The 27,805-nt window shown below is 41.7% G+C and overlaps 2 protein-coding genes across 19 annotated transcripts in view; both read right to left on the bottom strand.

The window, feature by feature from the left end:
- Positions 1 to 1,052: 1,052 nt before the first annotated feature.
- MACIR (macrophage immunometabolism regulator) lies at positions 1,053 to 15,789 on the bottom strand. Of its 2 annotated transcripts, none has more exons than XM_053408369.1 (2): positions 15,593 to 15,789; positions 1,053 to 3,302 (listed from the first exon to the last, which is right to left on the bottom strand). In XM_053408369.1, exon 2 carries the CDS (start codon positions 3,279 to 3,281, stop codon positions 2,655 to 2,657), a length of 627 nt encoding a protein of 208 aa, XP_053264344.1. In that variant the 5' UTR covers positions 3,282 to 3,302; positions 15,593 to 15,789; the 3' UTR covers positions 1,053 to 2,654. The 2 variants fall into 2 exon arrangements, with proteins under 2 accessions (XP_053264344.1, XP_053264343.1); XM_053408368.1 differs by having other exon boundaries at positions 15,589 to 15,788.
- A 9,575-nt stretch (positions 15,790 to 25,364) lies between these two features.
- Positions 25,365 to 27,805, bottom strand: part of PPIP5K2 (diphosphoinositol pentakisphosphate kinase 2) — a 50,339-nt gene continuing 47,898 nt past the window's right edge. For 15 of the 17 annotated variants that reach the window (XM_053408323.1, XM_053408328.1, XM_053408330.1 and 12 more), the window contains 2 exons: positions 26,150 to 26,269; positions 25,365 to 25,629 (listed from right to left, as the gene is read on the bottom strand). In XM_053408323.1, coding sequence (XP_053264298.1) covers positions 25,601 to 25,629; positions 26,150 to 26,269 — 149 coding nt within the window. In that variant the 3' untranslated portion in view covers positions 25,365 to 25,600. Of the gene's footprint in view, positions 25,630 to 26,149; positions 26,270 to 27,805 lie in introns of those variants that run through there. The other 2 variants (XM_053408334.1, XM_053408343.1) reach the window with 1 other exon arrangement.

The following is a 27,805-nucleotide window of genomic DNA, read 5'->3' as shown; positions in this document are numbered from 1 at the left end:
TTACAATAGCTCATATAATAATAGATTGCTTTGAATCAGGGTTCTGTCAAATCCCCGAGAGCATTTCTCTCCTAACAAATGTTTCTTGCAGGATATCTAGAATAGGTGAATTTGGAAATGTCGGACCGATTTAAAATTGGGTGAAGATATTATGTGGTAGTTAAAATTACTTCAGAGTCTAGCAATGCTCGGGTTTTGCTGATAGGAACAGGACTGAAGCTCCACTTGCATGTTAGTCCTCTTGTGCAGAGAGCTAATAAATGGAGAAGGACCATGTTTCCGGGTCCTACACCTACAGTCCATCCATCACCCCTCCATCTACCTTGGCCCAGCTTTCTGACTTCCATGTTTCACGAAGGTCTTAAGGGGGAACCAGCTCCTTCAGTGGAGATCGAAAGTGAAGTGTTTTCTGCTGCTCCAGAGAAGCGGACACGGAGCAATGGATCCAAACTACAAGAAAGAAGATTCCACCTAAACATTAGGAAGAACTTCCTGACAGTAAGAGCTGTTCAACAGTGGAATTTGCTGCCAAGGAGTGTGGTGGAGTCTCCTTCTTTGGAGGTCTTTAAGCAGAGGCTTGACAACTATATGTCAGGAGTGCTCTGATGGTTTTTCCTGCTTGGCAGGGGGTTGGACTCGATGGCCCTTGTGGTCTCTTCCAACTCTATGATTCTATGATTCTAAGTCAGCTGGGACAGCACAAACCTTCCTATGTCTTGCAGGGTAAGCTAGAATTGTCTGTTTCTTTGCCAAAAGAAGACCACTTTGCACATGACCGCAAGGGGCTGCTTTGGGAGTTATCCATTTTACACAGTAACAAGGTGAGGTGAAGACAAGAAAGTTTGCAGCTCATCTTCTTCATAAAAACCCTCCCATGTACAATATCACCAAGAGAGGGAAACAGCAGAGTGAACTGAGCTGTACACAAACACAGCTTGCAGCATTTCTTGCTATTACAATGTTGGGGGGTGGGGGAAGGGAGTGTTGCCACACACTTTAGGCACATCACCAAGTGTCTAACTCTCAAAGTAACAACACACGCCAGAACCATATAAAAGTATGCACGTCATCCTTTTTATTTCATAGTCAACAATGTTGTTCCACAGGGTAAAATCAATAAATAATGTTTAATCAATAAGTGTAAAAACCCTCTTTGGCATTGGACGGTATTCTTCTGGTCAAACTAAAAGCTATGTAGGAATAGTTCCTTAAGAAATCATTATTCACTACAATATAACGGTGCAAGTTGTAATAATTACTAGCGCTCCCTCAAAGTTAAACAAAATCTTTTGACAGATTCTGCAGGTTCGACATAACTGTGGGGGAAAGGTGTCAAAGATGAGACAAAGCCTAGTTTTCCAAAGCATGTGCTCCCTTCTCCAATTCTTCCCAAGAGACCCTGTCTTTCTACTCAGAAAAGTCAGAACAATGCCAGGAATTATTATTATTATTATTATTATTTTTAAATGATTTTGTTTCACAGTCAATTTCTTCAAAATTGAAGCTTTCACTTCTAAATAACTTACAGATCAAAAACATTAAATGGTTGTACACTGCTTCAGTAATAAACTGCACATCCTAAAGAGACTAACAAACAAAATTATCCATTATTTTTAAATGCTATGGTTAAGCCAAGATAAATTAGGGTATTTTTTTTTTGACATGATTTTTCAAAGAAACATTTTAAATCAGTGCATTCGACATGATTCATAATCCAGTAAAAGCCTTCAAGGCTTTTTTAAAAAACAAACGAACAAACCCAAATCCAGGTTTAAAAAGTAGTATTCAGTGCTGTAAATAAACTGGAATGTTCAGGTGCAGTGCTAAAATGTGGTCTAGCAAGACCCTCCCCGCAACAATAGTAATGTAATATGGTAGTTCTAGAATCTAAACTAGTATTTGTATACTGCAGATGCAGATGCAGCTGTTCACGATGTATATACACAACATAAAGATCCTCATGTAGGTGTTGACAACTTTTTTTTAAAGAAACAAACAAAACTAAATTAAAATCAGTTTTCCTTCCAATATTCCATTTTTCTCCAAAACAGTTGAAGTTTGTTTTTGTTTTAATTACAATGAAATCAATGTGGAACTTGAAAAGTAATTCAATTACATTTTTTTAAAAGTTGTAGTAACTTAAGTACTCAGGCTTAATTTCATCATTGATTTTTTTTTTTTTGTTTTTTCCCCAGTGCAAAACCAGTTACGGCAAATGTAAACTGGATTCTTTTAAAGAGCACATGGGCTTACTCAAACGTATTTTTCCTATGATGCAAAAGTCATTACATTTACACACATATGCTTAGTATTAAGTAAGAGTGTAGTTCAGTGCTTATCCATGAGTAATTTCTTACAGCGAGTCCAGTTAGAAACAGAAGTCATAGTACACCGATTTCCGAATTTATATCGTCACAAGTCCAGGTATCCATGTGCAAAACCCCCCGTTTGTTATACTGTTCTAAAGATATCTGCAGACAGAATTCCCAAGTAGTTCCTTCCACGTGATTTCCACCCCATGCTATCTTCATAATCTTACTCATACAAACAGCGGTCTGGTAACACTTTGCTGCTGCAGCCAAGAACCCCGTGCATGGCTTGTCCACCTTGTAAAGAGCTTTTTGATGCGAAGATGAGCCAAGGGCAATTTATCTTCATGTGTTGTTCTGAGCAAACATACGGTCCCCTCTTAGGGTGAGGTGTTGGAGCTGATACTGAAGTACGTCTGTGTCGGCTGGTTCCTTGATATTCATTCTGTCCAGATTGAGGTAGTCTAGGGATTTAGAGTGAGCCCTTTTACCCTTGAAAAGGCAAAGAGGCAAAGGACCGTGAAAAGCCTTGTAGGGTTCACAAGGTAGTGGCTTGGTGCATTTATCCCCTGAGCTGGGCATCCGCCGCCTTCTCCGGCCATTGATCGCCGGGATCTCGTAAGGCTGGTAGTACCTGCTTCTGGCTTTACACACCCGGGAGGAGCGGGAAAGTCCTGAATCGAGCTGTTTGGAACGCAAAGTAGGCACTACCGCTTCGACTTTGTTCTCCTCCCCTACAGTGCACTTCTGAGCTAATTTCAGCAACTCCTCCCCTGTCGTGAAGCCAACCAAATAGTTAGAATCCATGTGGAGGATCTGGTAGCCTGAAACAGTCTGGCGCATCGGAGAACATGGGGTGCTGGAGCAGCGAGGTTTCTCGGACTCGGCCTTGCCGGTGGCACTCACATCAGCAATAGGCAACGGGAGAGTAGCTAGGATAGACCTGGACTCCCCATTAATGTCAACTTCCATTTTAAATATGAATCGGCTAGCCTGGAAATACAAAAACAAAACAAAAAAGCAGTTTGATTAGTGTGTTGCAACGCACAGAGCGACATAATAATAATAATAATAATAATAATAATAATAATAATAATAATTTTTATTTATACCCCGCCCTCCCCAGCCAAGGCCGGGCTCAGGGCAGCTAACAAGCAATAATAAAAACAAGTTGAATGAATACAACTTAAAAACAAGATTAAAATACAACAATTAAAATACTGAAACATTAAAATATTAAAATGCAGCCTCATCACAGGAGGAGAAAGGAAAAAGGAAAAAGAAAGAGGGGGAGGGAATCAAAATGGCTCCAAGCCAAAGGCCAGGCGGAATAACTCTGTCTTACAGGTCCTGCGGAAAGAAATCAGATCCTGCAGGGCCCTGGTGTCATGAGGCAGAGCGTTCCACCAGGCCGGAGCCAGTGTTGAAAAGACCCTGGCTCTGGTTGAAGCTAATCTAACTTCCTTAGGGCCCAGGACCACTAGGGTGTTGCTATTTATGGACCTTGAGGCTCTCTGTGGGGCATACCAGGAGAATTTGAGATTTGCTTCTTTGGGGCCGCCATTTCTCAAGTGATCCCAAGTTCCAAAGACTAGGATGGGGTGGAAAACCTGCAGCTTCATGTTGGTGGGGGAAACGTAGGAGGAGGGGGGGAGAGGATAGGGGGGGGGGGAGAGGAAGCCAAAACAGGCAGAGCAATGGAACAAGGCGGGGAGCTGTCTGCAAGCAAACAAGTTTAGACGTCTGGCAAGGAATAGGGAAACCAGGTGGCGTGGGTGGAGGGAAAAGAGAGCCCCAATGGGCTAAGTGGTAAAAGGAACGTGTGAGGCAAGAGCGATCCATCCCTCCCCTAAGCAAGCGAGGAAGAGGGAGAAAGTGAGAAAGGGGTGGCAGAGGGAGAAAGAAGGGGAGGCCTGGCCTGCACACTTTTGTCATTGGCCCTGCCCACTTCCAGCATCCAGTCCCCAAAGGAAAGGAAAAGTTCCCCACCCATGCTTTAGATTTTCATGGGCCAGAGTAAGGCCATGTATTGTAGGAGAGTCGGACTTGGATTCAAGTCCCACTTTTGTCATGAACCTGCCCTGTAGCCTTGAAGACCTTGTTTAGCTCCCAGGTTCCGTTCCCAAAATGGGAACTGTGGCCTGTCTACAATGTGAAGCCAGACACAATAGCCACTGCAGAACCCCATGGATATGCAAACATTATATACTGTACACAATAAATAAGATTACAGTGAACACAATTCCCAGGTCTTGCCTGGTACTGAAGCCACACAACAGATCAGCTGAAGGCATTTTGACTAAGCCCAACTTGGACGTCTGAAAGATGAAGTACCAGAGACTACTAGCAAAATAGCAGATCTTAAGTTTTTGCATGCTCCCAGTTCAGAAGCTGAACTGGTGGATGTGAAGGTCAAAATAGCACTAATTTGAAGACATACATGCACATTAAAAAGCAGCTACTTTTCCAGAAGGTATCTTGAGCTTCCTCCTCTGTAGACCTCAGTGAGAACAGCTTCCTCTGAAGCTGGTCTGACCTTGTACATCTCCTGTTCAAGAACCACTGAAGCAAACGGTGCATGCCAAGCGAAAAGCTATGAAAGTAATCTAACTACAATCATGTACATTTCTCATTACTTTCAGTGGGACTGCTTATTTCTGTAAAAAGTCTGTTCCCACCTCTCAGTGAACATTACCTTTTTAACATCTGGTTTAGAGAGGGAAGAAAGTCAGCATGTCCTCACACAAACCTTCCAAAAGTAGATTAAGAGTACATGATCCATAATCTCTGTTCACTGTGAAATGCTCACAGACAGCTAGCTGCCTGACCCCAAGAGAATCAGCAACCTTGATTGCATCTATCTAGTACTTGACACGACAAAAGCGTCAGGTGAATAGGAAGGCGTCTTTGAAAGTTATTTGCACTAAATCTACTATATGGGTGTCAAATCAAGTGGCAAACAATGATAGAGTCTTCCAAACATTTTCCAGTCATTTAGCAGCTTGCTTTATACACACACCAATCAAAAGAAAATATACTCCGAAAGATCTATATTTGTGACTTCTTTCTCAATCCTACTCACAGTTACTTGGAAACACATTCTGTTGATCTTTCATGGACTCATTTTTACTTTAAGTAAATGTATTTAGGTCTAAGATTCCAAGAAAAGGAAGCAAGATATCAATTTCTAGAACTAAAACCTACAACTTTTATAGCTTTAAGTAAATTTCAAAATGTAGAATTTCATACCAACAAAATACACATTTTAGCCATCTGGTTTATCTTTTTTCAAGCTCTAAAGAGAGGCACATCTCATCTAAACATATGCTCATAAACATTATTATAGAATACGTAATATATTGTCAAAACGGAAAGGGGGAAACCTTGAAAGCGAGTTTCAAATACAGTGGTACCTGCGGTTGTGAACGGGATCCATTCCGGAGGTCCGGCCGCATCCCAAGAAATTTGCAACTGGAGGACCGCTTCTGCACATGTGCGTGGCACATAGACTGCTTCTGCGCATGCACACATGGTGAAACCGTGGGAAATACAGTGGTACCTCTGGATACAAACGGGATCCGTTCCGGAGCCCCGTTCGCATCCTGAAGTAAACGTAACACGGGGCTGCACATCTGTGGGTCGTGTTTCGCCACTTCTGCGCATGTGCGATACTTTGAGCGCTCCGTTACTTCCGGGTCACGGCGGAGTGCAACCCGAAAATACTTAACTTGAAGCTACTTCAACCCAAGGTATGACTGTACTTCCGGGTTTGCCACATTCACATCCCGAAGTTTACATATCCAGAGGGATACGTAAGCGGAGGTACGACTGTATTGTTATGGAAGCTGCAAATGTTGTAGTAATAATGCAACTGAATGTACTTTTCAGTGGTGACCTTCTGCTCCTCCCCTCTGTTCCACTGCAATTTCAAATGTCAGCAGAGAATTGTCCATTGATTATAACCATCAATGCCCTGTGTCGGGAGAACAAGGACATAACTGTGCCACTCTCAAGGGCCTTGGCCAGTTTGGGAAGGATTTTTATGGTGTGTGTTTTTTCTGAGCTGTTTAGGAGCAAGCAGACTCTAGAGTCAAAAGAACAGGAGCCTTTTTGTTTTATACCACAGTTATATGAGAGCAAGCATACTGACTTGGAAGATACACACTTCCTATGCAAAAAGTGCTTTCATGAAGGAGACACTATAAAACAGGGATATCCAACAGGTCGATTGCGATCTACTGGTAGATCCCCATGGTGGATCTCTGATTCCTACCACGCCCCCTCACCCCGCCCTCCATTGTTGTATGATCTCTGGAAGGGAAGATGGAGCTTTCTCTGTGCTGCTGTTTTGATCCACAGTGATATTTTTGTGACTTTATCCCTTTGTCCCTTGCCTTGAACTGTCCCTATGGAACTTTCCTCCCAAAAAGCTTTTTTTGTAACCCCTAAAACCCCAAAAACGGAGGTAGATCACTACCAGTTTTTAATTCTGAAAGTAGATTGCAGTCTTTTGAGAGTTGGCCACCCCTGCTATAGAAGATTACCCTGAACCTCGGGGAAATGTTAAGACAGAAATAGTTTCCAGTTTTTTAAAAATGTAAGCCACAATTCTATATAAACATTTACCTAGGACTAAGTCCCACTGAACATAGCAGGAACGACTTCTGAGTAAGTGAGCACAGAACTGCGCTGCATTTCATACAAACCAGGGCGGCCTTTCGGACGCTGCTGGACTCCAACTCCCATCAGCCCCAGCTGGAATCGTCAGTGGCCAAGAATGATGGGAGCTGGAGTCAGGAGCATCTGGAAGGACACAGACTCACCGCCCCAATGTAAACTAGAAGGTTAGTAAACTGCACAAAACCTAACATCATCGTTTTGTCCAGGGATGGGTTGAGATGAGTAAACTGTATTCAATCTAAATTTTGGTAATGCCACACCTCCAGCCCTTTCGTAACTGGCCTCCATAGCACTTTCTCAAAATTCTAAATATGCCACTGGTCCAGAACGATCGGCAACCACTGAATTATGTGAATGGCTAAAAAAAAAGAATAAGTTAACAGCAGACTTTGATAAGGGTTAGGGAGGCTTTAGCCTCTACACAGCCTGCCCCACAACTACAGTCCCAATATGAACTGTGGGGGCCACAGCTTCTGTTAACATTTGAAGAAAAACTTTCATTAGTACAGTTTAATACAAATAGGTGATGCAAAGGGCCCAATCTGGGCCAGGCATACAAGGGGGAGAAAAGGATTAAAGTCCTCCTTACTCCACCAGGTCTTGATCTGGATCACACATGCATATACAGACACACACACTTGCTTTTTAAAAAGCAATTATGTGAATGGTGTTTTGTCCAGTATGGCCTCAGACTGACTCCAACTACATTCATCCTAAAATAGTTTCCTCGTGTCAGTCCAATGAGCTAGCAGCCCATGAGATGAATGCAGGAAAAGGCATCTCTGGAAACAATGGTATCATAAGCATTTTACATCACAATGGAGATTCAGTTTCTGACTATCATGGCAAAACTAAGAACCTTGAGGAATGGTACTGAAACATTCTCAAGATCACAACACAGATTAGGTATGCTTTTACACACACACACACACACACACACACACACACACACACACAAATAAATAAATATATTGCTACTAAATAAGAGTGACTGAAGTTGTGTTAGTTTACTACTGAAGGGCAAAGAAAGATTGCAGAATATACTGGTCGACTATAGGTACAAAATTAGAGGTTAACATTTATCACCAACGGTCAATCTGAAAGTGAAAGGTAGTAAACTAACCAGATGTTAAATCTCTATTCCAGTTACACCTCAACACCTCAAAAGGCTTGAAGTCCTCTGAAAGGCAAGTACAAATAAATGCTGAAAATGAGCACATATTCCATAACGCCAAACACACCCATAAAATATTCAAATCTATACTGCACATGCTTTCACATCCATAGGATTTAGATTAATTGAGAAAGCTGTAGTCTAAAAATCACCTGATATCTTAATGAGGCAGGATTCTCAATATAATGCATCTGCACGTTCAAATGACAAATCAGACATTTTACTGATTTTATGGCTGGACTCCTAAATATGATTTCATATGATGCTATTTTTCTCTTATTTTTTTTGGTTCAATTGTTTTGTTTTTAACATTTTTATTGTAAGGCGCCTTAAATGGAGGGATAAAAATAAATACCCTGAGTACAGATACAGGCAACGGTGCCTAGCAAGATCAACTTGGCTCACTTTCTGCACCAGAATTATGTTCTCATTCAGAGCAACAGTTCTTCAGACTTCTTACTAGGTCCCAACTTACTCTGTGCTGTATACAACAAGGCCATCCCATCAGCACAAGGACTTCCATTTGTGCAACTGGACATCCCTTCCCTCTGCCTCCCCCTGTGGGACGGGGGTGGGTGGGGGAAGGAAATTATGTTGTGTAAGCAGAAGTCATTCATGGAAGCATGGCACTTCATGGCATTGCCCTCCGTGTCCCATGCTGCATGCAAAAGCATACCCATGCAAACATCCCACATGCCCAGTCACATTTAGACTAAGATATATAAGCTAGGTGCCAAATGGCTCCTTCAACCAGGGTTACAGTCGCCAAAACTGAATGCCTATTTTCAGTTTTGGGGCCAGATGGCTTGGAAGTTGTATTTTTCCAAAGAACTTTTTGGTTCCTGAAATTCATTCTGCTTGTTCAGATAAAATATGGTGGATAAAATTCTCCAGTACAGTAGTACCTCGGGTTAAGTACTTAATTCGTTCCGGAGGTCTGTTCTTAACCTGAAACTGTTCTTAACCTGAAGCACCACTTTAGCTAATGGGGCCTCCTGCTGCCGCCGCGCCGCCGGAGCACGATTTCTGTTCTCATCCTGAAGCAAAGTTCTTAACCTGAGGTACTATTTCTGGGTTAGCACAGTCTGTAACCTGAAGCGTATGTAACCTGAGGTACCCTGTATATGCTGCTAGTGTGTGAAAACAGTCAAGATCCAAGGATCCCCAGGCACGCACCTCCAGATGATGGAAAAGTCAGGCATCATCTTAGTGCCTGGGCATCTTCACTAGGTTATAAGTGTCTGATAGCCAAGTGCAAAATGCACCTGGCGCCTAGTGAATTTCTAATGCTGAACCATGAGTGCTGATCCACACACATATAGCGTTGGCATGACAGCAGCACACCTGTCCAGTCTGTGGGTCACTGACATGCGAATATTACACATCCATGGACCACACACAGTGTGTTACATATGACAGGAAACATGTAGAACACCTGCACTTCCCCTATGACTTGTGTCACAGAGGTTGCATTCTGTTAAAAGTCTTTCATGGAAGCCTGACTGCAGGCAAAGGAAAAGCCAATTTGTCAACTTAAGTTACTTGTATTGAGATAGGATTTTAATTTACCTGTTCAGAAACTGTTTACCTGTTAATTCTGTTGTTTATAGTGACTGTTACCTGCTGCAATTGTCTTCTACATTTCAGTGATGTTTTAAGACACTGCAACTTTTGCTTTCAACCTGGCCTTCAGCATGGTTCCCAACAATGGAAAGGTGTGGTATTTCTATTAGGTATTAGGGAAGTTTTTTACATCACTACTGCTGTAGAACTCCCACCCATACTGACAAGCTTTTGTAATATTTGCTCATTTTCTCCTGCTTTACTGTACAAATAATACTGGAAAGACACTTGCATTCCATGTGTTGGATGTGCGACACGTTTTCATACAGAGATCTTTGGTATTTGGCATGACAGCTGACACAGAGTGTGGTTGTGTGCATTCAGTTCTACATGTATGGCACGTGCAGGTGGCCTTTGTGTACAATGTATGTATGTGGCATATCTAATAGGCAGACAGGATGAAGTTTTGCATAACTATATATGACAGCAAAATAATGCACACATATACACAAAGAAACACTGGTGAGCACAGAGATGTGTATAAACAAAGAGAACCTCATGTTGGCAGGTGACTGAGGAAGTGTTGAGGATGGGGGAGAAGACAGATTATTATTGATAACCTTGTTCTCACCTTGGCACTATTCACTACAGACGAATAGCTTTTTGTTGCTCTCCTGTAGCCCATACAACTGAAAACAACTTTCTTGACCACGAGCTCTCTCCCAAGAGATTGAAAAGGAAGCGTCAGCCAGGACAAGAAATGGGCTGGGATTTCACATGCCATCAACTGCTGCAGACGCTTCCAAGACACACAACATACATATCTATCCATGAATCTAGGGCAATCATGTTTTGGCTTTGAAAGGGATAGCAGTCACTGAAGTCCCCAAAAACTGTTGCATAGGCAGTCAGTTTTCTGTAACTGTCCATCTCCTTAGAGCAGAACCCCTGATAATGGAACACAGTGTGAAAGCCAATGATGTTAAGAACAGGAAGGTAGTCAGCACCACTGGTCCACAGTTCTATCAAGAAGCATAGTGACCTGTGAACGACCCAAGACTGTCAGACATGAGGATGTGGTTGAAAACATCATGGAATTCCTTGTTTACATACTCTCAAGTGATGATGGAATTATCTCCTCTAAATACTGCAACTTGTCCATACTGTCCTAAGAAAAGCACATATCTCTTAGGCCTATATAAGATATGAATACTGGTGAGAAAAGCAACAGAAACATTTTTCCTCATTGTATTTGCCATGAAAAATATACATGGAACAATTATGTTTCTCACACAGGTGATTATTTAAACTGGTTCATTGTGAAAAATGGGGCCATTTTGGCCAGCCTTAGTCCCTCGCCACTACTATCCCTAAGCAACAGATGTTTCCTAATGCTTGCAGCGTGCAGTTACACTCAAACCCAATGACTGAAAGCTTTTTACGTCATACATGCGCATGCTTGCGTTTTGTGGGATTTGCCAAGCAGAACCACTTGCCTGTATTTGATTAGACAGTTCTGCATGGATCTGTGTACACAGGATATATCATTCCGGCTGCATTAAGCACCTCGGACACAAACTCTGGCACATATAACAAAAGACTATAAATAGCTTTTTCAAATCAGACCTGCAGCATAACAACTCGGGCTGTTTCTTTTAACTGTGATAGTTTTTAACAACTGGGGCTTGCAGTGTTTCTTTTGATGAAATGCACACTTAACCACTGTAATCACACAGATTAAATCACTTGAGTCATTTAGCACCCGTGCATTAAAAATGCACAGAGGGGCTTCCAAGATGGCACCAGCTAGCCCCACTCCATAGATGCAGACTTCTACAATCAGTGTCATTCTGAAACAGGGTCTGGGTGTGCATATGGGTGTTATATGTGCAGGGCTCCCTTCACTGAGATAGGAACACTCACCCATTAACACAGTAGATTCATAGAGTGGTGCCACAAATGGACAGTACCCAGAAAAGGCAGGGGGAGGAGACCTACAGAATGGCTTTTTTCTGCAGCAACCTGATTATGGAACTCCCTTTCTAGTGAATCTCAAAATGTTTAAATTCACCCAGGCATTCAGTACCTGAAGTTTTTAGCAGCCTTTGAGGTTGCTGGTTTGTGTTTTAGTTTGTGTATTATTTAACTTGTATGGCTGCCCTGGGCTCCTTTTGGAGGAAGGCTGGGATAAAAACCCAGTAAATATACAACAGTGGAGCCCTATATCCCCCTCATTGGGTCACCTCTGGATTGGTGCCAGTGTCTAGTATGAAAGGTCAGCCAGCATGTACTCAGAAGCCCCTCCACACATTAGTTACCAGAAGAGGACTAATGCAACTTGCAAATCAAATTGCCTTTGTACACTGATGACCATCTGCCATGGATGATTTAGCTGAGTTTCCTGCATTCCACAGGGTTAAGCTAGATGACCCTTCTAACTCTATGATTCTGTGATAAAACTTTTGCTTCATGGGTGCTCCAAGAACGTGCACAAGTGTATTGCAAATGAGATAGTGAAGATGACACAATACACTACACTCCCCATAAACATCATAAACATAAAGCTTAAGGCAGTCTTTGGATTTTGCTAGTTGTATACAGAGCTTCTGGGCCTAAAGAGAACTCAGGATTTTTGCATCCAAGTGGGTTATGATTTGAGATGCAAAATTTCTGGAAACTTTGTAGCTGTGGGAAAACGAACTTTTCGGTGTGTGTGTGAAAACATGCAATATTCCCTTTTTTAAAAGCACCCTTTACATATTGAAAGTCAATTTGTTACTTTGGGAACATAAAATGTATTATGCATAACTCGGTTTACCACATAATTATCATGTCTGATATATTAACAGTACAGTTTATTTAGACAATAATTGCAAATTGAATTTGTTTTTAAACGTTTTTGTTAGAAATGTAGCTACAAGCTACTGCTAAACTGTAAGGAACCTAACATCTCTTTGGTTTTGCCTGTCTATGAAGAACAGGCAAAAACAGAAACCATCAACATCCAAACACAACCAAAACCAATTATTATTTATCAGAAAATTATTTTATCACCTCCAGTTCTCCACTGTGTCAAGCAGACATAAACCATCCATTTCCATATAAAGAGCTGAGAAAAAGGGGATGGAGGACAAAATGAACTGAGTACTATATGAAATTTAATCAGTCTCTTTTTCTAAGCTATCACTATCAGTTCTCTTTCTTCTTATTTGTTATTGTATTAATCACAGGCTTCCAACAATTGAAGATTTTGCCCAGATTGAAACATGCTTCTACTCTTTCAACGTGTCAGTTTATTCCTTGATTTGGTGCATTTTCAAACATAGGCCAGCTTATTTTACATGCTGCAAAAAATGGAGGGATCTGAAGTAGGTAATAAACATGAAGACTCAGAGGCTGTGTTGTGCCAAGGCCTTGTCTCTTCGTTGCAGGAGGAATATTGCTTGGCAGAATCCCAGACTCCTTGACCAAACACCTGAAGATGTTCTGTGCTCTGCAACATTTCAAAGCACCTTTCCGACACCAAGCCCCAGGTGTACTGCCTGTTTTGTAATCCAGTCAAATGAGGAAGCAATCATCACTTAACATTCTGCCTTTAAATCTTGGATCCAAAGGATCTGTAGCAGCATGAATTGAGTTGCAACAAAATTATTTTGCTCTGTACTTTCTGTCACTCCCAGTAATTTTGAGGCCTAGTCAGAAGGAAAGAAAATGATCCACTAACTATGCCAGCAAGGCCAAGTCCACAAGCAAATAAGGTACTGGATCTTTCTCCCCTCTGTTGTGACAATGGCTGTGCCCTTCAAGAGGCAGAAATGCATCTTCATTTTGCATTTGAGAGTTGAACTCTCAAAGTACAACTCAGGACTTGCCTGTTCTTAGTATACTGGAATTGTAAGGATATGAGACTGTACACAGTCTTACATAAGTCTTCTGGTTACACAGTTTTATAATTCTTTTTTGGGCAGAGTACTAAATATATTAAAAGCTGTTATGAAATATTTTATTTTAGAATTATGAACAAAATATTTAATAACTCTTTTTTTCAGAAAAGAACAAAGCAAAACAAAAGGCTTTTGGGGAGGGGATCAGTTTTCCCATGGATTTTCCCAGGCCTTCACATTTCTAGTCGTGTTGTAGGTATACATTACTGATGATGCTTTAGAACAGAGGTTTCTGGAATTTCAAAATATGCATAAATATGGGTAGCTTAAGGTGGCAGCAAAGGGGACCTTTGCTAGAAATATATAATAGTTGTATAATCTGAAAATATTTTGTACTTGGGCAACCACCATGGTTTATCATTGCTGTTGAATAAAGGTGTTAACCTTTAACTTCCTTTAAAGCTACAACCTCTCTTTTGCCATGCGTGGCTCCTGGTCGCCAACATGAAGGAGCTTCTGCTGAACAGAGATGCAGTGAATACGGTATGCAGCGGTGAAGATCAGGCTCCATGAGAACGGGGTCAAAAAGATTCCAGTCTGTCATGCAGAGGAATCCATGGCTGCCAAGAGCTCTCCATAGTGCTACTTCCTTTTATGGACAATGAGTCAAAGCAGCAGCACCAAGGAGAGTCATTGAAGCACGCTCAGAGAGAGGGAGACAGCACACAAACTACGCTTCAGCACTATTCCTTGGCACAGCTTCAGTACTCTAGCTCAGCGATGACAGAGATGCATTTCAGCAGACAGAGGCAGAGGGTGCACAGCAGCAGGCAACTAATTTCGGTCACCTTATTCGCTGAAATTAAACTTGCAGTGGGGCGGCACCTGCTTTGTTTTAATGCTTTGCCATTTCTTTCTGCAAGACCTTGGGAAGCACAGAGAGTGTGGTGTAGCTAAACAACGTTGCTACCTACAAAGGCCTGCCATTGTGTAGAAATGTTTGGCATTTTCTTGCAATGGAAAAAAATAGTACATGACGCCTCACTACGCAAAGCACAGAGAGCAGTGCAAGATCAAAGACCCTCATGCCACACTGAAATAAACAAACACACATGGATTGCATCTGTAAGTCTGGACTTCATATTGTATGTAGCATATATTGCTCAACCTAGACAACATCTTACTGCATATACAATTGCAAAATACTGCACCCATCTAAGTACAGCAGTCTTAAGAGAGGTCACACAATACTACATAACTATTGGCATACTCTAGCAGTTTTTTTATAAAAAAAATCCTGCTATCCAGAAGCTAGAGAAGAGAGTGCATGTTCTAAAGCCTGGCACATGTGTTGCAAGGCTGACATTTCTGAGCACATGCCGTATAAAAAAACCCACATGCACATGATTTATGCTCAGTCCGTAGAGACACACTTAACATAATGTATATAACCTACACAACCTGGAATAGGATTTTTCAGACCGGCACTTGAGGAAAAAACAGCACATACACACTTTATAAATGCAAATGTATTATCTACTTATGGGCGCACACAAGCACCACTGGAAACAATATTCCTGAAAGCACGAAGGCTAGGAGAGCTACATCGCACCAACGAAGCGGACCTCCAGAATCCCGCGGCGTGTAACGAAGGGAGACAAACGTACACACAACCCAAATGTTTACAAGCGCGCGCGCGCCCGCAGATACACACACAGGCGGTGCGCTGCACCTCGGTCGCCGGGCGCGCGCGCCTCCTCGGCCGCTAGACCTCCTCGCCTCGCGGGCACGGCTCTTTACGGAGCCTCACCCAGCCCTTCGTTTCTCCCCGGCTCTGCTCACGGGGCTCTTCCCAGGTGCAAAGGGCGCGCCTTCTTGGCGCATCCGCAGCCGCCGCCGGCCTCTCCTCAGCCCAGCCCACCCCGACCTTACTCTCCTTGCCGCGGCGGCGGCGGCGCCCCCTCGCTTGCTCGCCTACCTGCCTTCCAGGGTGCCGGGGCCTGAGGGGCCGCGTCCCGGCCGCCGGCGACGCTGCGACGGCGAGCGAGCCAGAGAGGAGAAGCCGGCCGCCCCGCCCCGCGCTCTTATTCCGCGGGCCCGGGGCGGGGATTGTGTGGCTGGCAAGGCGGAGGAGCCGCTCCAGCGCCTGCCTTCCCGTCCGCCCGTTCGTCGCTTTTGGCCCGCCCACCGCCGCCGCCTCACTTGCTCGCCTTCCTTCCGTCCTTCCTGGAGAGACGGACTCCGGCCTGCAGGCGGCGCAGGGATTGGCGAGTACTTGGACCTTCTCTGGCTCGCGGGGGCCTTGGGTGGAGCCGCCCTGCGAGGCGGCAGTTTCGGGGTCCCTGCGCGCCCTGCGCGCGCCTTTGCTCTCGATCCACCAGATGGATCAGGTGGCGACGTCCCCAAGGCGGAAAGGGCAATTCTTGGGGTGCCTTAAAATAGGGGCATGGCCAGGATTTATGTAAAGGCAGGGCAGGACACCCGCCTGGTCCTTCCCCTCCTCTGCATGGCTCTGTCTAGCTGCAGATTCGAAATGAAAGGTCTCCACCTTTAAATTACTTCCTTTGGACCCCAAGGGCTCAGAAAAAATGCTGCCCCAAATATTCAGTTATTCGAAAACTAGGAAGTTAAATAATAATAATAATAATAAAATAACATCGGAGAGTTCCTTTCATGCGGTAAATGAGTCTTGCAAAACTACGTACAAAGAACACACCTGTTTTCATCTTTTTTAAAAAAGGTGCTAAAACAAGTTTTCTTGGGTTTGCTGAAAACCTTTTCGGCACTTCCTTCTCAAATTCCTCCTTTTTCCAATGCAGTTTTCTTGTGCATATTCAGTAAGCATAGCCCATTCCTACTTTTAAATATATATATTTTTATTTACTTGATGGTTGGGGGGCTCTGGCTAGACTCTGTACCTTAAAAGCCTAGCAGGTTGGCAGCATGAGCCTGGCCATGCTTTCCCGGAAGTACACCACACTATTTCCGTGGTGCACGGACTCTCAGTGCAAGCATTTAGAATTGCAGCCTTATTGCAGTGTAACTTTTTCCTTTAGCCTGCGAAAAGTTAGGTAACAGTAAATCCTCAAGGTGCCAGAAAGATTCCCATCAGGTTCTTTTTTTATGTACCTCGGCTAACTGCTATGCAGGGGCATTGCTAAGTACTTAATCAGGATTGGGAGCGGGGGTGATAATTTAGAGATGTGAATGCACATATGCAGCAGGGCCAGCATGTCTGTGAGGCAGACTGAGGCGGCCGCCTCAGGTGGCAGAATCCCACAGGGCTCTTGCCCCCATGGATGCCCCACTCGTCCCTATCGCCAGAGAAGTGTTGGCTTCCGGTGAGATGTTGTAGAAGTCTAAGGTGATCTTGCAGGAAACGGCAGCTGTGCAACCCTGGTAAGTGAGGCTTCAGGACAGGGCGGCAGTGGCAGTTCCCATTTTGCCTCGGGCAGCAAAACAAGTTGAGCCACCCCTGATGTGTAGGGATGCCTCTGGCACATTCAGATGGGAGGTGGCTGCAGCCCCACAAGCGCTGTACATTACAGTAGACCCAGGGGCTCTATATGCTAAATTTATTGGGGTTGGAACAATACAGGAGCACAGGAAGCATTATCAGACCATGGATTCATCTAGATCAGGGTCAGCAAACTTTTTCAGCAGGAGGCTGGTCTACTGTCCCTCAGTCCTTCTGGGGGGCCGGACTATATTTTGAAGGGGAAAAAAGAACAAATTCCTATGCCCCACAAATAACCCAGAGATGCATTTTAAATAAAAGGACACATTCTACTCATGTAAAAACACGCTGATTCCTGGACTGTCTGCGGGCCAGATTTAGAAGGCGACTGGGCTGGATTTGGCTCCAGGCCTTAGTTTGCCTACCCATGATCTAGATCAACACTTTTTACACAGACTGGCAGATGCTCTCCATGAGTCAGTACTACCTTAAAATCAGGTGACGGAACCTGAGATCTTCTACATTCAAAGCAGATGTTATGGCCTTTACCACAAGGAGATCCAGGGGGCTGTTGCAAAATAGCTGGGCCTTGGGTTACCCCCCCCCCAACTCTCTTGCTGATATGGCTGAACTCCGCAGGAAGTTGTCTTCACACAATAAAAGGGCATTCTGCCTCAAACATCTGGAATTAAGGGAGCGGCTTTCAGAAGAGATGCACAGCTTTATTTATTACATCTGCAAACCACCTTTTTTTGAAGGACTTCAAGCCAATATGCAGGACTCCTCATTTTTATTCTCACAACAAACTTGTGAGGTCAGCTAGGCTGATAAGCAAAGACTGGTTCAAAGTCAGCCAGTGAGATTCAAGGGTGAGTGTGACCTTGAGTCGTGCTTCAGCACCCTTCAAGATACTAGTCATTCAACTTAAGACTGTTACGATATGGCAGTACCTCCTTTCCTATTATTTCTCCACTTTTGCTTTTGGAAGGGGCTCTTACGACACTGTCAGCAGGTGGTATCAGACAGGCCCTTCCAACTCACTCAAGATTTTTTTCAGCCACACTCAATTACATATTTGCATATTTGGTGGTAGTGGTGTGTGTGTGTGTTCTATTGCAGCCTATAGACAAAATTAAGGAAGTGGTATATTTCAGCATTTCCCCTTTTTTCTTTAAATTTAATTTTGTTTTTTTAAAACAACAGGAAAACAAATTGCAATATCCAGTTGGTGCACCCTAATAGCCATTTGCTATTCCATGTGTGCTTAGTCAAGATTTATGCCTACCATCGCCTTTTTAAAGAGACGACTTATGCACCACCATTACCTCTTTAAGAATTATGATGTGTTCAGGTACTTTGTGCATTAGCATGCTAAGTCTAATTCACTCCTTAGCCCTGGCCTGATTTGAAGAAAAATAGGTCATGCTAAACTAAGAATAAGGATTAACATTAGGGAACTATGTTACCGTTTACACTATCATCATGCCTATGGCAACTCTTGGCAATGAATAAGGATCTGCACATTTAAAAGTTGCTTTTCATTGCTGGGGTATTGAAAACTGGCAGCTATGAACCTTATAATTCCTATAAATTATAGGAATTTAGAAATACTTGCAATGCTGTATTGCAACCTTGTTTATCTAAAGAATCCTTAGCAAATTCATTCTGCTTTATTTTAAAAATTAGCTGATAGCAGAAAGCAGTTTCTAGAGGAGGAGCAGTTCTTGTTTGCTACAGCAAAAACACTATTGTGGCATCTTAAAGACTTAACAAATTTATTATGGGGTTGGTTTTCGTGGACCAGACTTGTTCATCAGTTGCTTCAAGTGCAATCCTAAATTGGCAGGCACACACATGCACGCACGCTCTCATACTGAGAAATAATCTACCATAGGGCTAATCTAGAAGAAAAAAAATAACAGAACACCACTTCTTATTGCCTGTCACTCCTAGGTGAAACCACTCAAACGTGTCATTAATGATCTACAGCCCACACCGTACAATGCTGCTTACCTGCCGTGTGCCCTGGGGGGTTGTTATTTCTAACAGAAAAGGCCCCCAACCTAAAATAGCTACTCTTCAGCATTAATGGGTCACATAGCAGGAAGACAGGCAGCAGGCCTTGCAAGAAATCCAGATACAAACTTTGTTCCCATATCTACTCAGATGGAATTCCTGTGTAGTTAACAGTTGTATTAGCAGGCAGAGATTTAACATGCTAGGGGATACTGAGCCAGGTGAATTTTTGCTTGTTACACATCTTACAAAAAAGCCCCTGGATTTAATAGTGCTATCCGTCAGGATAACCTGTTTTGCTGTTTACAATTGGGCAGTAATTTCCACCCCCCCCCCAATGAACAATGTAGCACCATCCTGAATTAGCAAACAAAGCTGTATTTAGACATTTACCGGTATATGTCCTGTGTAGGGTTAATTATCTAACCCACCCACCCCCCTTTTATGAGTCTCAGTGTTCTCTACTTGAAATGTGACAATGGAGATACAAATGTGATGTAGTTTTATTTAGTAAATATTTCCATATGCAACACTCATCAGTGGGCGTCAGACCTTACTTTTCCTCCTGTCTTCATGCATGAAGTGTTCAGCTGTATAGCAGGCAGAAGTTAAACATGCTGGACATTGTACCTGCTGAATTTTTGCTTGTCACATGTTGGTAATTCAGAGACTAAAAACATAAGCTACCTGCCTGCACACCTGAGCAACTTTTTTTTTTTAACAGTGATATTGCATTGGGGTGATTGCTGCCTTTCCCTAGTGGCAGAATGGTCAGTCTGGCACCAGCTCCCACCTTGTGGTAAAGGTAGAAAGTGCAACATAAAGAGTATTTTGGCCTCTGCAATATTGAAGAAGCATGATGACTACATTCCAGGGTTCAAAGGCTTCTCCAGTTACCCATTTATTCCATTTGCCACTGAATGCATGAAGGGTTGTTTTCTAATATAAAAAATAGCACTGAATGTGTGGGGCGTTATATGCTTATTATGAGCAGTGAATTAAATAGGCATGGTTTTGATATGTGGATTCTGTCAAATGGAAGGTGAAGATTTAGGTTTTTGTTTAACAATTACATCTCTACGCAAATCTGAGCAAGTCAAGATAACAAACAGCATGAAACAGCTTACTTTAAAAAAAATTGTTTAGCAGAAACCTAAAAAAAGATAGTGAGCTCATTTTACCCTAGCATAGAAACTAATCAAAATCAGTGTGCACACTTTAAAGATCCATTGCCACAAAGAAAATAGGACAACACAAACACTATTATGCAATGCAGGGAGAATATTAGAAAAGCTGTAAAACATATCTAAACCAGTATGTTTCCATCTTCCTTATAATACATATTAGTAATAACAACAAATGAAACCGCCGTGGAGACTGAACACCTTTGCCACTGGATATTGAGATACAGTTTTCCAAGAAAGTTTTCACCTTTATTTTAACGAGCAATCTGCATTTTCCTTACCACCATATAATGCAAAAAATGCAAGTGCAACATGATGTAAGGTTGGCATAGAGCATTAATGGTTGTTGCAGTACTGCAGCAAGGTAGTGAATGAATGGTTGCTGTATGAAATGGTAGTAATTAAAATGTACATCTTTCTCTGAGAAAAGTTCCACTTGGTCTGTACCATCTCACTGATATTAGGAGCTACACAGTGGGGAGAAAGAGAGACCATATGCTACTTGATTTCAATCAGCTGGTTAAGAAATTCAAATGCTGAATTATTTTGACTAAAATATGCTACCAGAAATGTCATGCGTGCGTGCGTGTGTGCGTGTGTATTAATGTCTTAGACTTTTGTATTTCAAAATAGCCAAAGAACGATTTAGAGATATATGCAAGGCATAAAACATCTGGCAATAGAAGGAAAAGGAAAAGAAAAAGAAAAAGAGAAGAAAAGAGAGAGATCTTCAAACATATGCACTGAAGGCCTTAGCTTTCTCCAAATAATTTAGATGGAAAGTTTCCCAAAACTAAAAAGGCAGGAAAAACATGAACATGTTTTAGTGGGTGTGAAAGCAAGGAGGGAATGGGAGATGAGTGGGAAAAGGCTTCTTCCAGCACTTCGGGTCACTAGAATTTTAAGCCTATAAGAGAAACATCTCAAAACCCGCAGAAGGAGAAAGTACAGGTGATCGGGTGGGGACCTCTTGTTATTTGTGCATGAGGAAACCACTTTGGTTAGTTTGTTACCATTATATGTGAACAAGGCAAAACAGACATGTACATTAACTTAACATACATGCATTGACACATACACTTACCTGTACTGATGATAGTGGAAAAGGTAATGTATTCTACATATCCCTTAGTAACCATATCAAGGGCTATTTCTAGAGTATTGCCTTTGTGGAGTACTGCTCAAATGCTACACCATACTGACCATTTCTTTGAGTAAATGCTTTTTTTGCGGGGGGCGGGTACACACCTGGACTCCTACTATCAGTCTAACAGCTACAGATGAAATATAACCAGACATGTAAATTGCAGGTTTGTTTACCTATCACTACTCTTTGTTAGTGTGCTTTTGCAGTTACACCCATGTGTGTAAATGAATGCAGTACAATTAAAATATATACATATAACAATCACCTTTTTTTGCAGCAGTGGTTTGCCAATTGATTGCAAGCTTTAAGTACTTTTTATGGGCCCTTTCTTACGAAAAATAATAAAGGAAAAAGAGTAAATCAGCACTGATGTTAGAATTAGTATTTTGGACACAAAACCACATCAGTGGAGCTTGCAAAAAATCCTTCAGTAATAAAGGTAAAGGGGCCCCTGACAATTAGATGCAGTCGCAGATGACTCGGGTTGTGGCGCTCATCTCGCTTTACTGGCCGAGGGAGCTGGCGTACAGCTTCCGGGTCATGTGGCCGGCATGTCTAAGCCGCTTCTAGCGAACCAGAGCAGCACACAGAAACACTGTTTACCTTCCCGTTGGACCGGTACCTATTTATCTACTTGCACTTTGATATGCTTTCGAACTGCTAGGAGCAGGGACCAAGCAACAGGAGCTCACCCTGTTGTGGGGATTCGAACCGCCGACCTTCTGAACGGCAAGCCCTAGGCTCTGTGGTTTAACCCACAGTGCCACCTGCATCCCTACCTGATGAATTTTTCTTCAGCAGGGTGTTCCACAGACAAGGGGCCACCACAGAGAAGGACATTTCTCAGCATCTGGCAGGGGCAATCAGAAGAGGGCTTCCCTCAAGGATCTCAAACAATGGCCAGGAACATACAAGAAGAGGTGATCCTTCAAATACTGAGGCCCCAAGCCATGAAGGACTTCAAATGCCAAAGCCAGCACTTTGAATTGGGCTAGGAAATGTACTGGAAGCTAGTGAAGGTGATAAGAGTACTGGCATAATATGCTTGCATCAGCATTCCCAGTCAGTAGTCTTTGCTGCCATATTCAGTACTTTTCCAGACATTTTCAAAGCTCATTGTGCAACACGTTATTGGGTGAAACTCAGTAGTGTACAAGTGGCGTTCTTCTTCCTCACCTCCCTCCTGTAGTTTTCATGCCATCCCTTCAAATCTCCCAAGTTTTCCAAATCTCTGAAATAGATTTTTTTGGGTTACAGAGTAGGGTTGGGGTAAAGCAGGCGTTCGGAGAAGAAAGTGCAAGTGGAAATCCATTCTGCTTACACATGGACACCACTGGATACAACTAATCATAGCAATCTAACAGGTGGTTACCGGGGCGCAGAACACAAGGACGTTTCCAAGTCACCTTTCTCATGCAAAATATTAATGTGTCAGGCCTAAATGTTTTCCAGTATAAAGTGGTGCATGTCTACCGCAATTTCTTTTAAACACTTTAGTTTATTAGAACAGAAAAGTAAAGTGAGAGTTAAGAATTTATTATAGAATACACAGAACAGACAATATCTGTTCCTATTGACTTTTTTTTTAAGAGCAGATCAAAAATATGCCAAAGCTTTGGTTGTCTGGAATGATATGCACACTTAAATTATAACATTTTCTTATAGAAAAACAGTAAACATAACTTATACATTCAGAGGTGAGCAAGACAAACATTGTCCATATGATAAACTTACATTATAGATAATGAAATGTTTGCAATGAGAAGTTACAAATCTATTATATATTTGGTATCTTAAACCATACATAAGAATTTATCATATGACCTCATATGAAATATGCACAGCAATGCAATGGCAAGTATAATTAGCAAATCCACTTTCATGGACAACTGCCAGGATGAGAATCAAAGCCTTTTTAAAAAACAGAAGAAAACAACAACAATTATATTTGAAGGTAGGTCTCCTGGTATTTAACAGGAAAATATTGCTGTTGATGAGAATCACATTAATATTAATCCCTGGGTTGGACTCAGACTAAATAACACTCACTGAGAGATAAAGGACAAGTTAGTTAAGCCTCATTGATTTCAGTGGGTCCAAACTGACTAAGCCTGGACCCAATCCATTATATTTTATAATGAAAATAAAAGGCATTCAATTAATCATGTCACAAAGGAAATCTTAGGACAATTGACAAACCTGAATATGTTTTGAAAGAACACCAAGATTTCTCAAGATTTTCATAGCGCTAATAAAATCTTCAGCTGTCTTTAACTAACAGCAGAGATGAGAAGGACAATGATGGGAACATTAGCTGTATTGGTTTATGTTCAAGTGTTCAGTGCTGAAACAGTAATTATGTAGATTTGGTAATGCTATAGTTTCTTTTAATTTCAAAACTTGACAATATAATCTGCACATATAGAAAGTTCCCAGCATGGAATATTAACAGACCAGCTGTTTCTGCTTTGATGAAGCCCTGTTATCCACACGTGAACTATGCTTTAAGCAGTATTCTGCAGAAATCTCTTGAAGAAAGTCATCTTTGCAACAAAATAGAAGAGCATTTAGGAAAAGTGTAAACAGGAAATTACTTTTAGGAGAGGAGCTCATAAAGCACAGACACTAACAACCAAAGTATATTTGAATGTCAAGGGCCTGGTGTAAACAAACAAAGAACAAGGAAATTAAAGGGCATGTCATCTGCACCCAGCATATCTATACACAAACAAAAATTGCTCTTTGGAAATGTATTTTAAAAAGAGATGCTCCCAGGTAAAGACTAAGGGTGCCAGGTGTCAGTTTAGGCAACACACTAGTAATTAGCTCTTAATTCTCAAATACAATACAATAGAGACCTTTAATCACCTAAGCAGTACCAGAATTGTTAACCTGTACCTCCATATGGCTGAAAGCAACAGGAAGGCAGAGATATTTGCAGAAGCCACATTTAAGCTGGGGTAGGGATCAAAAAACAATATTTTGCACTCGGGTATAAGATTGAAATACTATCCCTGACTTTAGCCCATTTAAGCAGGACTACCATAGAGAGGAGTCAAGACCAATGTCTTTTCCCCCCAGCACAGTTGCTGATGAAGGAGAAAAGATGTGACATAGATCAGTGAGTTCCTTAAGTTTGGTAGTGGGCATATGCCAGGCCCTTCAGAATTGGAAGCAAAATATTTCCCTACAAAACAATGGTCTCTCGTGTTGCAGGTGTTTTTTGTTTTAATGTTTACTATTTCATCTGCCTTTAAGTTACTCGGAGCCTTGAGAAGTTCCAAAGAAGGTATAGCTGTTTGGCCATTTCATATTACAGTTTTCTGCTGTTTTTCAAAAACTGGAGCCAGGCTCCAATGAAAACTCTCTGTGAAATGAGTTTAAGCTGTTTCTTCCTCATAAAATAACACAGCTTTCTTTCTAACAATGAACCTTTCTAATATTACAATTATTATATTAGCACTTAAGTGGCTCAAAGTAATCTGACCTTTTATTTTTCAGGTAATGGTGTGTGTACCTTCAAAGTATGAGGGCTTAAGTGCTTTTCATTTATCATCCAGCTCCATTATGCATTTCTACCAGAGGGGAAAAGAACCAACCACTGAGATGCTGTCACAGATTGACATTCATAAAGGCATCTGCTAAGCAGAGTCCTATTAATGTGCTTTGGTGATGAATAAGTTTTCATGTCCGGGCTTTAAGGTCTACTGTAGGGCAAAAAGGAAATGGTGGCTTTTTCTACCCCTCTCCTATCTCCCTATTAGCTGCTCCTTTATAATGCAAACCAGTATGTTAGGCTGTTTTGGTTTGTGCGTTAATTTAGGACAACAAAGATGGTAAATGTCGTGTGCAGTTTCTCTGTTAAAAGATAACCATTTCCTTAAAACAATGGTGTAAACATCTTTGCTTTTCATACTTTAGAAACAAAGAAATAATCTTTCCTGAATATATACTATATATGCACTTCAGTAATTATTTTATATACAGGGAAACACATACTTACACAGAGAGAAATGAATAGCCTTTTAAAGCTAACTTATTTGTCTACAAAGAAATATACACTGCTAAAGATGGCATTGGCAGCACCTTCCAGTTTTGCTCGAACTGCTTCATTTCTTCTGAGACAGTTTAACCACCAGTGCTAAACAAGTATTGTTTTAACTCTTTTTTGGCATTTTATGATGTATCAAACAGGAGGCGAAGAAACACTGGTACCTGCACACAAACAAAACAGAATCATGTTTCTTATGGTGAATAGTAATAAAAAAAAAGACATGATCAAGACAAACAAGCATTTTAGTGTCTGTTAGCTTTCAGGAGGAGAAACTTAAAACACTGAAACCAATACAACTTTGGCTATGTCATGCCCAATATTACAATATCTCTGAAACTTGACAAAAATAAAATCAGAAGGATGGGAGCCAGGGGCAGCCTTTCCCTGGTCACTGTCTGAGGTGAATGGGAAGTTGCTGCCTCCCCTCTGCCGAAGCCTCACTTACTGAAATCATGTGGTTGCAGGTTCCAGTGAGATCTTGTGAGAGATCCACGAGATCTCGCTGGAGCCCCCAAACTGCTTATCTTATGCATCATAATGAGACAGAAAAATAAGACCAATCCACACCAAAATGCTCTCAAATTTCTTAAAGTATAAAGCAAAATGATTCTGAACAATCTCAGACGGTTCTTGTTAATAATTAAGATGGATGTGAAAAGGTTTTTTTCAAGTATTACTTACTTGACGTAGTCGAGGAACATTCTCGCCGACTCAAAGGGTCTTCTTGTGGCGTTGGTTGGATTTTTGCAGGGGTGTATGTATTTAAAGAGTTTTTTCTTGCATCCAGAAATGATGGCGAAGCTAAAAGGGTTAATAAAAGTTACAAAGCTATTTTATCTTATTCTTTCTCAAGTAACTGGATGTTGTCAATGCTGAAGAAACAGAGATTATATAAAGTATCAACAAAGGCTGTATTATTCTTTGAACAATTGCCTCTGAAAAGTGTGTACATTGTTTTTATGCGAATAGTACAGTGAACATATTATGCTCCAATATTACTCTTCATCAATATGGATCTATAGGTTTTTGTCAACGTCATGTTTAAACTATTAAACAGTCATCTTTTTTGTTTCCAAGAAACCTATTTAGACAAACCTGAAAGCTGTCTCACTAACTGAAGTTGGCATGCATGCACAGAAAATAGGTATCTGGCCAAATATGTATTTTGATATTTTTCTTATGTACTTCTTCTTTGTGTATAGCTTGCAGACTACTAAATTTAGCTATTGAAGAGTAGGATAATAAACTAGAGTAAGAGGGTCTAATACTGCCTGAATAAATAACTTTTTCCTCAGAGCATATTATCTCTGAGTACTAGGTAAAGATGCCTAACTCAGCTTCTACTCACTTTTTTGACTTAGTGCACCAAGATTTGCTAATTTAAAAAATTTTATGCTTCTCTTTACTGCTGTTTTCTACCACAAGGAACTTGTGAATTTTGCTTAAAGTTAGAGACAGGTCTGGAGAATTTTAAATTTACAAAATCAGACATTTTGTGTTCCTTCATCCTAGCAGGTGTAACTTGAAACCTGCATTGCACCTTGGAATGTGAAATATATTAAGTCTGTTACCTCTTCCCATGCTCCATCTTGAGACCAAGCACAATGCAGGCTTCATGGCTTCAACACTAGGGCCATTTTTTGATCCCCTCACCTCTCGCTCTGCTTAAAATCTAGCCTGACAAAGAATTCTGGACAGCTCAAAAGCTTTCTCACTATTTTGTACCAGTTTGGATGCCCTAATAAAGGTATTGCCCTACTATGGAATTTGGGAAATTATCATTTACAGTTAGTTTCAGAAATATCAAGAAATCTGCATGGCAGTGTTTGAGCGGAAAGAGAATTATGGGCTATAGGCATCATAGTGTTCAGGGTCCAATAAACTACTTCAAGTATACAGAGGGGTACAGTGGTACCTCGGGTTAAGTACTTAATTCATTCCGGAGGTCCGTACTTAACCTGAAACTGTTCTTAACCTGAAACACCACTTTAGCTAATGGGGCCTCCTGCTGCCACCGCGCCGCCAGAGCCCGATTTCTGTTCTTATCCTGAAGCAAAGTTCTTAACCTGAAGCACTATTTCTGGGTTAGCGGAGTCTGTAACCTGAAGTGTCTGTAACCCGAGGTACCACTGTATGTGCCAAGCAGGATCTTCATTTCCCCCACCTCAGCAACTCTATCTGAAGTTGCCTAAGTTTTTAAAACAAAGTTTCTAGCTTAGCTATGGGACATGTGTGGAGTGGAGGGGTAGAATGGAAACCCCACTTCTTTGGTCTTAGCAGTTTTTAATTGCACAAATAAGTGTTGTCATCATACAGAAATTTTGCACAGCATACATG

The sequence above is a fragment of the Podarcis raffonei genome, chromosome 11 (genome assembly GCF_027172205.1).
Source record: "Podarcis raffonei isolate rPodRaf1 chromosome 11, rPodRaf1.pri, whole genome shotgun sequence".
Taxonomy (NCBI): Eukaryota; Metazoa; Chordata; class Lepidosauria; order Squamata; family Lacertidae; genus Podarcis; species Podarcis raffonei.
Note: the sequence above shows the minus strand (reverse complement) of the source record. Positions and strands in the feature narration are given on the sequence as shown.

Coding starts and splice junctions, on each gene's coding strand:
- MACIR (XM_053408369.1), bottom strand. CDS start 3,281: ATGGAAGTTGACATTAATGGGGAGTCCAGGTCTATCCTAGCTACTCTC.